The sequence below is a fragment of the Trachypithecus francoisi genome, unplaced genomic scaffold, assembly GCF_009764315.1.
Source record: "Trachypithecus francoisi isolate TF-2019V2 unplaced genomic scaffold, Tfra_2.0 Lachesis_group2, whole genome shotgun sequence".
Taxonomy (NCBI): Eukaryota; Metazoa; Chordata; class Mammalia; order Primates; family Cercopithecidae; genus Trachypithecus; species Trachypithecus francoisi.
Genome location: NW_022681465.1, coordinates 101,323,726 through 101,339,689, shown reverse-complemented (window position 1 = coordinate 101,339,689; position 15,964 = coordinate 101,323,726). Strand labels below are relative to the sequence as shown.

Genomic DNA, 15,964 nt, shown 5'->3' with positions numbered 1-15,964 from the left:
GATATGGGATCTCACTATGTTGCCCAAGCTGGTCTCAAACTCCTGGGCTCAAGTGACCCTCTTGTTTTGGCCTTCCACAGTGCTGGGATTACAGGTGTGAGCCACCATGCCTGGCCCTAAAGTTTGTTTTTAATTGAAACTAAAATATAACTATGCAGCTAGGCGCAGTGGCTCATGTCTGTAATCCTAGCACTTTGAGAGGCCAAGGCAGGTGGACCACTTGAGGTCAGGAGTTCAAGAAGAGCCTGGCCAACATGGCGAAACCCCGTCTCTACTAAAAATACAAAAATTAGCTGGGCATGGAGGCACATGCCTGTAGTCCTACACATGCCTGTAGTCCTAGCTACTCGGGAGGCTTAGGTGAGAGAATTGCTTGAACCTAGGAGGCGGAGGTTACAATGAGCCGAGATGGCACCACTGCACTCCAGGATGGCGACAGCACGACTCTGCCTCAATTAAAAAAATAAATAAATAATAAAATATGGCCCGGCACGGTGGCTCACGTTTGTAATCCCAGCACTTTGAGAGGCCGAGGTGGGAGGATCATGAGGTCAAGAGATTGAGACCATCCTGGCCAACATGGTGAAACCCTGTCTCTACTAAAAATACAAAAAATTAGCCGGGCGTGGTGGCTGGCACCTGTAATCCCAGCTACTTGGGAGGTTGAGGCAGGAGAACTGCTTGAACCCGGGAGGCGGAGGTTGCAGTGAGCCGAGATCGTGCCATTGCACTCCAGCCTGGGCAAAAAGAGTGAAACTCCGTTTCAAAAAATAAAAAAATAAAAAATAAAATGTAACTATGCTTTGATTCCAATAAAACTGAACTAATAAAATATGTATATGTTTTCAAATTTTGATGGTCTTTTTTCCCTTAAAAAATTGTACAAGCATTTAAGAGTAACCTTTTTATGTTTAATAAAAACTCAGAATCTAATTGTGGACCTTAGCAACTATTTCATTAAAAATGAAACATTTTTTCCTTTGTTATGTTTTAAAGAAAATAACTGCTTTGAGTTATAATTCACATACTATAAAGTTCACATATTCAAAGTATACAATTCTTTTTTTTTTTACCTTTTTATATATTAGAAACCACTGAGGTTTGTGCAAGGGTCGAAAACTTGATCCTCCTCCTTGGCAATGAGCATATCCTCGGGCTTTGTTGGAATGTATCACACCTCTCGTAGCTATAGATGTGCTATATTCCCTGAGTAAAGAGCGTGTCTAACAAATGAGACAAGATGTGAAAGAAAATAGATTTATAAAAGAGCATTACTCGTATTCCTGATACATACAAAATACTAACCGTATTTAGTTTCTATGTGTTCACTTTCTTCAACATCACTACAGCCTTATAAATAACAGCACTATAAATTTATCTAATGCAAATTCCACTGGGACATATCAATCAAATTAAATGTGTAAACCCTGAGTGGATCTTGGACAGGGGCAGGGGAAACAACTTTGAATACATTTTTGAGGCAAATGAGGAAATCTGAATAGGGAGAATATATTGCTAGATTAGTGTTAACTTTCTTTGGAAAGTTAATTATATAACTTAGTTAATGTAATTAGTTAATATAATTAAAATATAATTGAAACTAAAATATGACTACGCAGCTGGGCACAGTGGTTCATGCCTGTAATCCCAGCACTTTGGGAGGCCAGTTATATTAACTAGTTATAGTTTAGTTTCAGTTGGGTATGATAATGCTATGGTAGTTGTAATAGAACAATGTCCTTATGTTGCTTAAGTATTAAGTGCCATGATGTTCACAATTATTAATACTTGCCAATTATCCAGCCAGAAACAAATATGTAAACATATAGAGAGATTAAGAAAAAGTGGCAAAATATGCAAACTGCCAAACAAAAGTTAAGGATATGCAGCTATTCATTGAACTATCATTATTTTTTTCAATTTTTAATTTGTGTGGGTACCTAGTAGCTGTATATATTTATGAGTTACAGGAGTTATTTTGATATAATGCGTAATAATTACCTCAAGGTAAATGGGGTATCCACTACCTCAAGCATTGATCCTTGGTGTCACAAACAAATCAATTATACTCTTTTCGTTATTTTGTACTATTATTTAAAACAGGGTCTCGGTCTGTTGCCCAGTCTGGAGTGCGGTGGCACGATCACAGCTCACTGTAACCTCAAACTCCTGGGCTCAAGTGATTCTCCCACCTCAGCCTCCCAAGTAGCTAGGACTACAGGTGCATGCCACCACACCCAGCTAATTTTTAAAATCTCTTCTAGAGATGGGGTCTGGCTGTGTTTCCCAGGCTGTTCTCAAACTTCTGGCCTCAAGTGATCTTCCTGCCTTGGACTCCCAAAGTGCGGAATTAGTGGCAGGAATCACCACTCCTGGTTCACTGTACTATCCTTTTAATTTATTTATAGGTTGGAAAATTTCAAAATAAAAAAGAAACAGGCCAGGCGCGGTGGCTCAAGCCTGTAATCCCAGCACTTTGGGAGGCCGAGACGGGCGGATCACGAGGTCAGGAGATCGAGACCATCCTGGCTAACACGGTGAAACCCCGTCTCTACTAAAAATACAAAAAACTAGCCGGGCGCGGTGGCGGGCGCCTGTAGTCCCAGCTACTCGGAGGCTGAGGCGGGAGAATGGCGGGAACCCGGGAGGCGGAGCTTGCAGTGAGCCGAGATCGCGCCACTGCACTCCAGCCTGGGCGACAGAGCGAGACTCCGTCTCAAAAAAAAAAAAAAAGAAACAATTATTTTAAACGTTAAGCAAATGCAACTGCTGAGTAATGAAGCTCTATATCATAAATGGTTTTTCTGTGTCTTTTCTAATTTTACTTATTACTGCTATTTCAGTGTTTTAATTTTTTGAGACAAGGTCCAGCTCTATTGCCCAGGCTGAGTGCAGTGGTGTGATCTCAACTCACTGCAACCTCTGCCTCACGGGCTCAAGCCATCCTCCCACCTCAGCCTCCTGAGTAGCTGGGACCACCACACTCAAGCAATCTTCTTGGCATTTTTTGAAGAGATAGGGTTTCGTCATGTTGCCTCAGCTGGTCTCGAACTCATGAGCTCAAGTGATCCACCTGCCTCGGCCTCGTTAAGTGCTGGGTTTACAGGTGTGACCCACTGAGCCCGGCCTTATTTTAGTATTTATAACACACAGAAACATTAGCATATCAAAACAGTGTTGTCCAACAAAACTTCCTGCAATGATGGAAATGTTTTGTATCTGGGCTGTTCAATAAAGTAGCCATCAGCCACATGCAATACTGGAGATGTGGCTAGTATGACTGAGGAACTGAATTTTTAAGTAAATTTAAATAGCTACATGGTGGCTGTTGTACTGGTAAGGGCATAGTTGGTGGCTGTTGTACTGGTAAGGGCAGTGTTAAGACGTTAAGAACAAAACACAAATTTTATAGTAAATAGTTTAAAATATGTGCAAGAAATAAATTTTTAAAACTAGCAGAAAGTGTAGCAACATGTACAGTTCTTTCTCTTGTATCTACTTTTTAACGGTTGTCATATTTTGAGTATGTATTCATTTTAAAATCAGAAAATAAGCTGGGGCCACGCATGGTGGCTCACGCCTGTAATCCCAGCACTTTGAGAGGCCAGGGCAGGCAGATCACTTGAGCTCAGGAGTTCAAGACCAGTATGGATAACATGGTGAAACCCTGTCTCTACCCAAAAAAAAAAAAAACCAGCCAGGGATAGTGGTGCTTGCCCGTAGTCCCAGCTACTGGATGGGGGAGTGCCTGAGGTTGGAGGAAAGCTTGAGCCCAGAAGGTCAAGGTTGCAGTGAGCAACCACTTTGTACCACTGGACTCCAGCATGGGCAAAAAAGTAAGATACTGTCTAGGGAAAAAAAAAGAAAATAAGCTGGGCATGGTAGTGTGTATTTGTATTTCTAGATACTTGGAAGGCAGAGAGGAGAGGATCCCCTAAGCCCAGTAGTTCAAGACCAGCCTGGGTAATATAGCTGTAGCTACAGCCTCTTCTCCAAAAAAAAAAAAAAAAAAAAAAAACCATAATCACAAAACCAGAAAATTTAGACAGGAGTGGTGGTTCACGCTTGTTGTAATCCCAGCACCCAGCACTTTGGGAGGCTCAGGCGAAAGGACTGTCTGAGCCCAGGAATTTGAGACCAGCCTGAGCTGGTCTAGTGAGACCCTGTCTACACACACACACACACACACACACACACACACAAAGAAAATAACTTTAGAAACAATTGGTACTATATTATCAGCAGAAAAATCAGATTTGCTACTGAAGCTTCATTATAAACACTGAGTTGGATACATTAACTTTAGCATAGTTATGAAGAAGAGTCACATAAAATAATGTCAGGCAATTAGGGATAAAAGTAAACTTTCTTTTCTTAATTCTAAGGAAATACTTATAAACATTTTGAGTCAAATGGTCTTACATTCCAGTCACCACTGAGGATATCTGCAAAACTTAGAAATTCACTGGCTCTCACAATATCATCAATATCCATGAAGAAATCTATGTAGTTTTGGTGAAGATATAAATTAAATAAGTCTCCAGGCATGTGTGACATTTCTACTATCTCCTATAAAAACAAGCATATATACTTAAATGTGGCAAAAATGCAATGGTCAAATATATATGCACACAAATAATATATCCTTTGTAACCTGTACTAAGTGTCATTAAAGAACTTACCTCAGGTTCAACAAGCAATGTATCCCGTTCATATTCTGATAAATGAGAGGGCAACCGAGGTGAGTCTAATTCTGTTAAAGACGCTCCTATAAAAAATTGCTGAAATTATTAAAGATAATACCTTCTTTATAATTATATAGCACCAGTCATTTGAAGAGTCTGAAAATTTTAGACATACAATACCAACATAGTAAGCAAACTGTTCAAAAATAATAAATAAAAACAACTGGAAGCAAGCACCTATTTTATCCATATTAGCAAGAACTAAATTAAGAATTCTGATGCTTAGATTATGGCTTTTCTAGACTTAAAATATTCCACTTCCTAATGCACTCCCATTTCACCTTTTCCAGCTTTGGATTACTTTCTTCCCTTGATCTCTCATCTCAATACAGTGTTCTTTACTCTTATCTACTATGTACGAAGATGTTGCTCTCTACATGAAAGAATACGAATTCCATTTGCTAATGCAAGAGACGATGAACATATGTTGGGGAGGAAAAGAAAGGAGAGAAAGAAAAGAATCAGGTGGGAATAGTCACTCAGGTTCAAAATAAGAGGATCCAGTGACAGAGGAGTGTCTTCACTGCCATCTAAGTGATGCCCATTTTTCTCAGATGGTATGGAGGTTTCCATTCAGAAATCCCAATTTCTTTCCTTCAGGATCATCAGACTGAATACAGGCATTTGCTATCAAAAGGAGGGACTATTTGGGACACTAAAATGGGCAATAGGGAGTGAAAGAACCGAGAGGGAGCAGTCATCAAAAAAGACAGAAAAGGAAATAAACATCTCTGGTTGCAAAGTCAGAAAGCTTGTAAAGTAGAGAAATACAAGAGGATTGAAAGAAACTTTAAACTACCTGGTAATTTGTCTAAGGCTCTGTTGGCTGGACCCCAGTGTTAAGAGGGCTTTAGGCTACCAACACTTGCGACAAAAGTCTAGATGATCTGCTCTCTTACCTTCTGCAAACTATAAGGATTTACACACATGGATATGGCCTGCAATAGCATGTTTTTACTGTTAATCCTGCTCATGGTCAGAAAATATTCTATTTTCCTACTATGTCTTAGGCCTAGGCAAACAGTATCTGACCTAGCTCTAACTCTTAGAGCAGAACCAAAATACATGACATTTTTTAAAAAGTGACATTTTATTTCCATTTTAAGACTATGTGATATCCAACAGATTTAAAAAATGTAAAAATTTCTTACTTTTACAATACAGAATTTTCCCCAAAGCTCTGAAGAGAAACAGAGAAACATCTTTGCCACCAATAGCTTGGACCTCTTGATTTTCAAAAACCCTATCAGGTTTTTTTCTTCGTTTTGATTTTGACAGCACAGCATCCGATTTTAAAGACATTCCTTTTTTCCTTGGCCATAAGTTGTTTTCTCCTGAATAATATACACCCAAGTGACAATATTTAAATTAAAATATGAAAATTAAAACTAAGAACACTTCAGATATACACTAAATATTCTAATTAAAATATGTTTTCCTAATAAACAAAAATTACAAACGACATTAACCGAGTCGGAATCTTCTTTGGGTTACTAACATTAAAATGGAATAAAATGTTATCTGCAAGTTATTTCATAATGCAGATTTCAAACTTTCACATGCACAACAGCACAATCTCTAATATAGGTTGACATTCCTGATCCAAAAATTCAAACTCCAAAATGCTCCAAAATATGAAACTTGCAGTGCCAACAAGATGCTCAAAGGCAATGGTCATTGGAGCACTTTGTATTTCGGATTTTCAGATGAGGGATTTTCAATTGGTATAATGCAAATATTCCAAAATCTAAAAAAAAATCTGCAATCCTTCTATTCCCAAAAATTTCAAATAAAGGATATTCAACCTGTACTGTCACATCGCCTTGGTTTCTCATCATGTTATGTGCAAGGTACTGTTCCTGGCATGTGATACATTTGAATTTAATCTTCATAACAACCCGGTGAAGGGAGAATTTTTTTTTTTTTTGAGATGGAGTCTCACTCTGTTGCCCAGGCTGGAGTGCAGTGGTGCGATCTCGGCTCACCACACCCTCTGCCTCCTGGGTTCAAGCAATTCTCCTGCATCAGCCTCCCAAGCAGCTGGGATTACAGGCATATGCCTGGCTAAATTTTTGTATTTTCAGCAGAGATGGCGTTTCAGCATGTTGGCCAGGCTGGTCACGACCTCCCAACCACCCGACTTAGCCTCCCCAAGTGCTGGGATTACAGGCGTGAGCCACCATGCCTGGCCTTTTTTTTTTTGACACAGGGTCTGGCTCTATCACCCAGTCTGGAGTACAGTGGCGCAATCATAGCTCACTGAAGCCTCAACCTTCAGGCTCAAGTGATCCTCCCACCTCAGCCTCTCAAGCAGTCGGGATTACAGGTATGCATAACTATGCTGGCTGTATATATATTTTTTTCATTAGAGATGTGGTCTCGCTATGTTGGGCTGGTATCAGACTCTTGAGGTTGAAGCTTCCTTCTACCTCAGTCTCCTATAGTGTTGGGATAACAGGTGAGAGCCACTGCACCTGACCAATTATTATTAGTCAGTTAATGAAATGAGATACAAAAAGGTGAAGTAATTGGCTCAAGGTCATCAGTGATGAATGACTGGAATCCAGGCAGTCTGGTTCTGCAATGTATGTTTAACAACCTCTCTACTGATGTTGAGAGTATCCAATTTATGAATACGCATGTGATCAAATTTCTCGGGTTTATAATTTTTTTTCTTAATTTTTTTGTAGAGACAAGGTCTCGTTATGTTGCCCAGGCTGGTTTCAAACTCCTAGGCTCAAGTGATCCACCCACCTTGGCTTCAGGCATGAGTCACCATGCTTGCCCCAAGTTTCATTTTTAAGTCTCCTATTTAGAACTCAAGAGTGCATGACTTAAAAGCTACCTCGAACAGCAGAAAGAGCACAGGATCTGGATTTGAATCAAAGTACTGTCTATCTCATTAGGTTGATATGAGAATTAAATGAAAAAAACATAATTGCTAACATAGTTATTGGCCCACTCTTTAATGTCAATTTGTCAATGTTAAGCATTAAGTAGTCTGCTAATTGCCTTCTGAAGGAGGACTATACATTAAACCATGATCATTACAGTAAAAATGTAACTCACTGCCATTAGTGAAACTATCTTTTTACTACATCCTTTTACATATTAACAGGAAATTTATTAAACATCTCATAAATTTACATGTTTCAATATTAACAGGAAATAAATTTATTAAACATGTCTCATAAATTATTATAAAAATAATTTCAGGCTGGGCACGGTGGCTCATGCCTGTAACCCAGCACTTTGGGAGGCCGAGGAGGGCGGATCTTGAGGTTATGAGATCGTAACCATCCTGGCTAAGACAGTGAAACCCCATCTCTATTTAAAATACAAAAAAATTAGCCGGGCTCAGTGGCAGGCGCCTGTAGTCCCAGCTACTCAGGAGGCTGAGGCAGAATGGCATGAAACCGGGAGGAAGAGCTTGCAGTGAGCCGAGATCACGCCATGTACTCCAGCCTGGGCGGCAGAGTGAGACTCCGTCTCAAAATAAATAATAATAATTTCAAAAGTATTATTAAACTGATTAATGGCTGGCCATTTATTGAGCACTTAATATTAATCAAGCACTGTAAGAAGCACTCTGTAGGTATCACCTCACATATTCTTCATAGAACCCTAAGAAGTAAGTGTTCACATGAAAGGTGAGAAAACAGAGGCACAGAAACATAGAGTCATCTGCATAGGACTATATAACTGGTAAGTGGCATAGGCAGAATTTTTATCCAGGAAATCTCGTTCTAAATTAACTTTGAAAGGTAAACTATCTCAAACAGAAACAAGGATATATACTACAACATATTCATAGAAGGGTATATATGCATGAGTATATATTTAATTTTAAGCCACTGTCTCAATAATAAAGAAGGATAAATAGGTATAGACCAAACATAAGTTAAAATGTTTGATTTCATTGAATGAATTAAGAGAAAGTCAGTCACCTATATAATGCCACATGACTGTATCTTCCATAGTTACCTTTTGAAGAAGAAAACTGGAGGCTGTTTATTGCACTTCTGATATCACCAGAACATCCTTGGCAGAGCAACTCTAGAGAAGTTTTGTCAGGGACAGTAATTTTTCCTCCATTCTAAAATAAGAAAATTAAATTTTTAAAAAAGTATTTTCTTTTTTTTTTTTTTTTTTTTTTTGAGTCTCGCTCGGTCTCCAGGCTGGGTGCAGTGACCGGATCTCAGCTCACTGCAAGCTCCGCCTCCCGGGTTCCCGCCATTCTCCTCCCTCAGCCTCCTGAGTAGCTGGGACTACAGGCGCCCGTCACCTCGCCCGGCTAGTTTTTTGTATTTTTTAGTAGAAACGGGGTTTCACCGTGTTAGCCAGGATGGTCTCGATCTCCTGACCTCGTGATCCGCCCATCTCGGCCTCCCAAAGTGCTGGGATAAAAAAGTATTTTCTTAAAAATAATAACAACAAAAAATCCCAACCTATTTTCTTTTTTTTTGAGGCGGAGTCTCGCTCTGTCTCCCGGACTGGAGTGCAGTGGCCGAATCTCAGCTCACTGCAAGCTCCGCCTCCTGGGTTTACGCCATTCTCCTGCCTCAGCCTCCCTAGTAGCTGGGACTACAGGCGCCCGCCACCTCACCCGGCTAGTTTTTGTATTTTTAGTAGAGACGGGGTTTCACCGTGTTAGCCAGGATGGTCTCGATCTCCTGACCTCGTGATCCGCCCGTCTTGGCCTCCCAAAGTGCTGGGATTACAGGCTTGAGCCACCGCGCCCGGCACCAACCTATTTTCTAAACTTAACTAAAGTAAATTAGGTTCTTTTAAACTTAAATACTAAAAAGGGCTGGGAACGGTGGCACATTCCCATAATCTCAGCAATTTAGGAGGCCGAGGTAGGAGGATCACTTCAGCTCAGGAGTTTGAGACCAGCCTAGGCAAAGTAGTAAAACCTCATCTCTACAAAAAATCAAAACAATTAGCTAGGCATGGTGGCATGCGCCTGTATTCCCTGCTACTCAGGAGGCTGAAGTGGGAGATCACTTGAGCCCTGGAGATGAAGGCTGCAGTGAGCTATGATCTTGCCACTGCACTCTAACCTGGGCTATAGAGCCAGAAAAAAAAATTATCTTAAAATAATAACAAAAAACTAAAAAGCCTCCATGTTAAACACTGGTCTATGATTGGTACAAGCTTCAATGACTTATTACAGTTTAAGGTATACTTTCAGGAAATATTAAATAATGTATTGTTTTACTTTTTCACTTTGACCAGGTTGTATTTTGAAGTTTTTACTCTCTCACTAACATACAAATACGTAACATATATATATACACACACACATACAAAAACCCTCAAAATGCAATACAATGTGATAGAACTAAATATACACAAAATAATCTGACAAATTTATGAAATTTACATGAAAATTCCTTTACTAAGGTTTTCAACACATTATACAGTCTGGTGAGGATGAAAAAGCCACAATTACACCAATTATTTCTTCTTCTTTTTTAAACCGGAGCCACTTGAACTAATCAATTCACTAAAAAAAAAAAAAAATTTTGTTTTGACACAAGGTGTTACTGTATCACACCTAGGCTGGTCTTGAGCTCCCTGGCTCAACCAATCCTCCCACCGCTGTCAGCCTTTGTAGCTGGGACTACAGGCATGCACCATGGCTCAATTTGCAGTTCTCACGCTTATAGTAGAGAATGTAGATTTTCTTTTAGAGACAGGGTCTAGCTCTGACCACGACAGACTACAGTAATGTCATCTAGATCACTGCAGTCTCAAATTCCTAGGCTCCAATGATCATCCTGCCTCAGGCTTCTGAGTAGCTGGGACTACAGGAGCATACCACCATGACCAGGTAATTGTTTTTTCTTATTTTGGCGGGGGATACAGAGTTTCGCTCTTGTTGCCCAGGAAGGAGCGAAGTAGTGCAATCTCGGCTCACTGCAACCTCCACCCCCTGGGTTCAAGAGATTCTCCTGCCTCAGCCTCCTCAGTAGCCAAGATTATAGGCGGCACCCGCCACCACACCCAGCTAATTTTTGTATTTTTATTACAGATGAGGTTTCACCTGTTGGCCAGGCTGGTCATGAACGCCTGACCTCAGGTGATACACCCACCTCGGCCTCCCAAAGTGCTAGGATTACAGGCGAGAGTCACCGCACCTGACCCATTAAATATTTTCAAAACACTAATGGCATAATAATTCATCACAGTAATTGCTTCCTATATTACAGGACATTTTTCACTATTAATATCTATTATTTATTCAGTTAGGTGCTCTACATTAACGTGTTTAATCCTCAAAACCACCTCTCCCTTGCAGACTTCCCTCAGTTCCTGTGGTCCTAGCAGTGCAACAAAAATTATGTTTCATGCAAGATTTGGTTGATTTATACCAGTAGGATTCCCTAGAACCATGATGCCGAGAGCAGAAGGTGCATCAGCTTTTTTTAACATCATCTTTAAATCTGAGATATAGAAAAAAATGACGTACTAGAAGTGAAAGGAGGCCAGGCACATAGGCGCATGGCTGAAATCTCAGCACTTTCAGAGGCTGAGGAGGGAGGATCATTTGAGCCAGGAATTTAAGACCAGCCTGGGCAATACAGGGAGACCCTGTCTCTAAAATAATAAATAAATAAATTAGCCAGGCATGGTGGTACCAGCCTGTAGTCCCTGTTGCTTGGGAGGTTGAGGTGGGAGGAACACTTGAGCCCAAGAGGTCGAGGCTGCAGTAAGCAATGATTATGCCACTATAGCCCAGCCTGAGCAACAGAGTGAGACCCTGTCTCAAAAAAAAAAAAAGTGACAACAGCTGTATATGAATGTAAATATACTTTACAATACTGAATCATATCTTTGAAAATGGTTAAGATGATAAATTTTATGATACATGTTTTTCACTACAATTTTAAAAAATGTCAAAATAAAAAAGTGACAGCAGGATAATAGGAAGAGTTGAATTGTTGATAACTACTACACCTACATGCCAGAAAACATGTTCTTGATGATAGACACAATTTAGAACAGTAAACCAAGCAAAAGAAAAATTTACCTCAATGTGAAAGTGGAAGTTTAATAGAAAAATATTAAAGATTTTTAAAATCAGTATTTCCTACATTTTCTAAAACGACATCCATGCCTTATGAGTATAATAAAATGCTTTAATTCTAAAAAATTAAAATAATACACGTCTCCAACTCCTTCAGTTTACATAATACTATTTAAGCTGGGCTTTCTATAGTTATCAAGTAAGGTTTAATTAATCAGAGACTTACCTTGTTAGCTTCTATAGTCACTATTCGATTAAGAAATTTCATCATAATTGTTGGTGCCACAGGGTTGAAACTAAAAGTTTTATAAAGAAAGACAGCAGTTAAATGATTAATTTAAAAATATAATATGTATCTGACCTTCATAAGCAGAAATTTCTTTCTTACCTAATATTTGAGATAGAACACTCTTCCTGAATTTCTTTGGGAAACAATAACCTTTGATTATTATCTCCACTGAGACTGTCCGAGATTACAAATATAAGAGGACATCGACCAATCCTCACATACTTCCTAAAATAACAAAATACAGCAATGTTGAAATTTAAGCCACTTCTCGTTTAATTTGGAGTTTTAGAATACTTCACTGAAACCTACCTTAGAACTTCATGTAAAGTATGAGAATCCCGATAAAACTGGTTAGGTAAATCCTATTGAAAATAAAAAATAATTAATAGTATAGTTTTATTCCATTGCAAATTTATTTTTCAGATTTATATTTATTGATAGGCAAAAATATATTTATTCAATGTATTTTAAACAGAATTTTCATAGAAGTGAAACATGAAATAGATGATACCCCAAACAGTAATATACATCAAAGGGGATCCCAATTTTTAGACCAAATTTCTTACAGTTGCTTTCCAGTTACAGTATTTTCACTAGGAAGTAATTTTCCAAACTTTTCTTTTGTTTTTCTATACTTAAACCATTAAAATTTTAACGTTCCTTATCCTACAGCTATTCCATTCAAGTTTACTAAAAAAGACTTTAGGTTTCTATTACAAAGCCTTTGTGTTGTATTTTACCAATATCACTACTATAGAGACAATTAACATTATCATGTAAGATATATCTCACAATTGTTTACTCAATACCTACAGCAAGATTTTAAAAGTTGGCTGGGTGCAGTGGCTCACATGTGTAATCCCAGCACTCAGGAGGCCAAGGCAGGCAGATTACCTTGAGGTCAGGAGTTCGAGACCAGCCTGGCCAACGTGGCAAAACTCCATCTCTACTAAATATATAAAAATTAGGCCAGCATGGTGGCAGGTTCCTGTAATCCCTGCTACTCGGCGGAGGCTGAGGCATGAGAATTGTTTCAACCCAGGAGGCGGAGGTTGTAGTGAGCCAAGACTGCACCACTGCACTCCAACCTAGGGGTTAAAGCAAGACTCTTGTCTCAAAAAAAAAAAAAAAAAAAAGATTTTAGGCCGAGCACAATGGCTCACGCCTATAATCCCAGCACTTTGGGAGGCCATGGTGGGCGGATCACGAGGTATCAGGAGATCCACACCATCCTAGCTAACATGGTGAAACTCCGTCTCTACTAAAAAATACAAAAAATTAGCCAGGCATGGTGGCGGGTGCCTGTAGTCCCAGCTACTGGGGAGGCTGAGGCAGGAGAATGATGTAAACCTGGGAGGTGGAGCTTGCAGTGAGCCAAGATCGCGCCACTGCACTCCAGCCTGGGTGACACTGACAGAGCAAGACTCCATCTGAAATTAAAAAAAAAAAAAAAAAAGAGATTTTAAAAGTTGTCCTTACTTCAACCAGAATTATCTTCTTATCAGTTCTCAGATCATCTCCAAGCATTTGTAACTTGTTATACTTTGTCGCTCTTAGTAGAAACTCTTTAAAAACTGCTATCTGAGACTGATAGGGAAACATATGGAAGCTTGATTCTGAAAGGAAACACATAACCACTTTTATTTTCAACAAATTATATACATTAATATTAAACAACTGTATGCACAGACACACACATTTGATGCATCTCACAATACTGTAGACTGTTTCCTAATTAGGAAAAATCATTTAAATTTAAAATAAGATATTCTTTTCAAAAGACAAGAGTCAACACGTAGCCAGGTGTAGTGGCTCACGTCTATAATCCCAGCACTTTCGGAGGCTGAGGTGGGTGGATCACTTGACCTCAGGAATGCAAGAGCAGCCTGGGCAACATGGTGAAACCCGGTCTCTATAAAAAAATACAAAAATTAGCCAGGCGTGGAGGCTTGTGCCTGTAGTCCCAGCTACTTGCGGGGCTGAGGCGGGTGGGGGATAGCTTGAGCCCAGGAGGTAGAGGTTGCAGTGAGCCGAGATTGTGCCCAGCCTGGGTGACAGAGTGAGACCCTGTGTAATATGGAGTTAACTGACCTAAACACAGCCGTCAGCATAACATTCATACAATCGGTAAAAATATCTATGACTTTGGCCTACCCAATAAAGAATCTCTAAAGGAGTTCAAGCCTATTAAATGAATTACCTTCAGTGATAAGGGTTTGGTTTGTTTGTTTGTTTGAGACAGAATCTCACTCTGTCGCCCAGACTGAAGTGCAGTGGCACAATCTTGGGTCACTGCAACCTCTGCCTCCCAGGTTCAAGCGATTCTCCCGCCTCAGCCTCCTGAGTAGCTGGGATTTACAGGAACCCATCGCCATGCCTGGCTAATTGTTGAATTTTTAGTAGAGGCGGGGTTTCACCATGTTGGTAAGACTGGAGTGATAAAGGTTTAACAACAAAAACAGAATGACTGATTAGTGAACTTGAGAATGAGGGAAGCTCTCTGAAGGCATGTTTCATATTGAAGACTGTTTAAATTAAGGCTTATCAAACTGTCAAAAGTAATGCTACTATTTAGAAAGCAGTAAAAGCCAGGTGCAGGAACACATGTCTGTTGTCCCAGCTATTCCAGAGGCTGGATCATGAGAATCCCGTAAGCGCTTAAGAAGTTCAAGTTCATTCTGGACAACATAGTGAGACTTTGCCTCTTAAAAAAAAAAATAATAATAATGGGCCGGGTGTGGTGGCTCACGCCTGTAATCCCAGCATTTTGGGAGGCCAAGGCAGTTGGATTACCTGAAATCAGGGGTTCGAAAACAGCCTGACCAACATGGTGAAACCCCATCTCTACTAAAAAATACAAAAATAAGCCAGGCATAGTGGTGGGTGCCTGTAATCCCAGCTACTTGGGAGGCTGAGGCAGGAGAATCATTTGAACCCAGGAGGCGGAGCTTGCAGTGAGCCAAATCACTGCACTCCAGCCTGGGTGACAGAGCAAGACTTTGTCACAAAATTAATAATAATAATAATAATAAGGAAAAGAAAACAGCAAAAGCACCAGCAGGAAGGAATACTAGTAGCACAAGGGAGTGTATTAAAGAAGAGTCCAGACAAGGGATTTTGAGGAACACTCCACATTAAAATAAAACTATCCTTCTACAAGTTGGCCGGGCGTGGTGGCTCATGCCTGTAATCCCAACACTTTGGGAGGCCGAGGCGGGCGGATCACGAGGTCAGGAGATCGAGACCATCCTGGCCAACATGGTGAAACCCCATCTCTGCTAAAAGTACAAAAAAAAAATTAGCTGGGAGTGGTGGCACTCGTCTGTAGTCCCAGCTACTTGGGAGGCTGAGGCAGGAGACTTGTTTGAATCCGGGAGGCATAGGTTGCAGTGAGCCAAGATCATGCCACTGCACTCCAGCCTGGCAACAGAGCGAGACTCCATCCCAAAAAAAAAAAAAATTATCCTTCTACAGAAACCTTTCCCTTCAAAATGGCCTAGGAGATCTGGCTGTCCCGAGTTTCACCACCTAGAGTTGCAATATGAACAACTATGAAAGATAAAATGATAGTGCTAAAGTACATAAGCATATGCATGAACGTATAACGTATTACATCTTTAAACTGGTACTACTGCTGGGCATGGTGGCTCACGCCTATAATCCCAGCACTTTGGGAGGCAGAGGAGGGTGGATTGCTTGAGGTCAGGAGTTCGAGACCAGCCTGGCTAACATGGCAAAAACCCCATCTCTACTAAAAATACAAAAATTATCTGGTTGCGGTGGCCTGTAATCCCAGCTACTCAGGAGGCTGAGGCATGAGAATAGCTTGAGTCTGGGAGGTAGAGGTTGCACTCCAGACTGGGTGACAGAGTGAGACTCTGACTCAATAAATAAATA

At 40.2% G+C, this 15,964-nt stretch overlaps 1 protein-coding gene across 12 annotated transcripts in view; it reads right to left on the bottom strand.

The window, feature by feature from the left end:
- RAD17 (RAD17 checkpoint clamp loader component) overlaps positions 1–15,964 on the bottom strand; it is a 48,379-nt gene that overhangs the window by 19,340 nt on the left and 13,075 nt on the right. For all 12 annotated transcript variants that reach the window (XM_033179780.1, XM_033179783.1, XM_033179777.1 and 9 more), the window contains 9 exons: positions 13,547–13,683; positions 12,377–12,429; positions 12,167–12,292; positions 12,005–12,074; positions 8,730–8,841; positions 5,897–6,079; positions 4,683–4,768; positions 4,423–4,569; positions 1,074–1,223 (listed from right to left, as the gene is read on the bottom strand). In XM_033179780.1, coding sequence (XP_033035671.1) covers positions 1,074–1,223; positions 4,423–4,569; positions 4,683–4,768; positions 5,897–6,079; positions 8,730–8,841; positions 12,005–12,074; positions 12,167–12,292; positions 12,377–12,429; positions 13,547–13,683 — 1,064 coding nt within the window. The remainder of the gene's footprint in view (positions 1–1,073; positions 1,224–4,422; positions 4,570–4,682; positions 4,769–5,896; positions 6,080–8,729; positions 8,842–12,004; positions 12,075–12,166; positions 12,293–12,376; positions 12,430–13,546; positions 13,684–15,964) is intronic.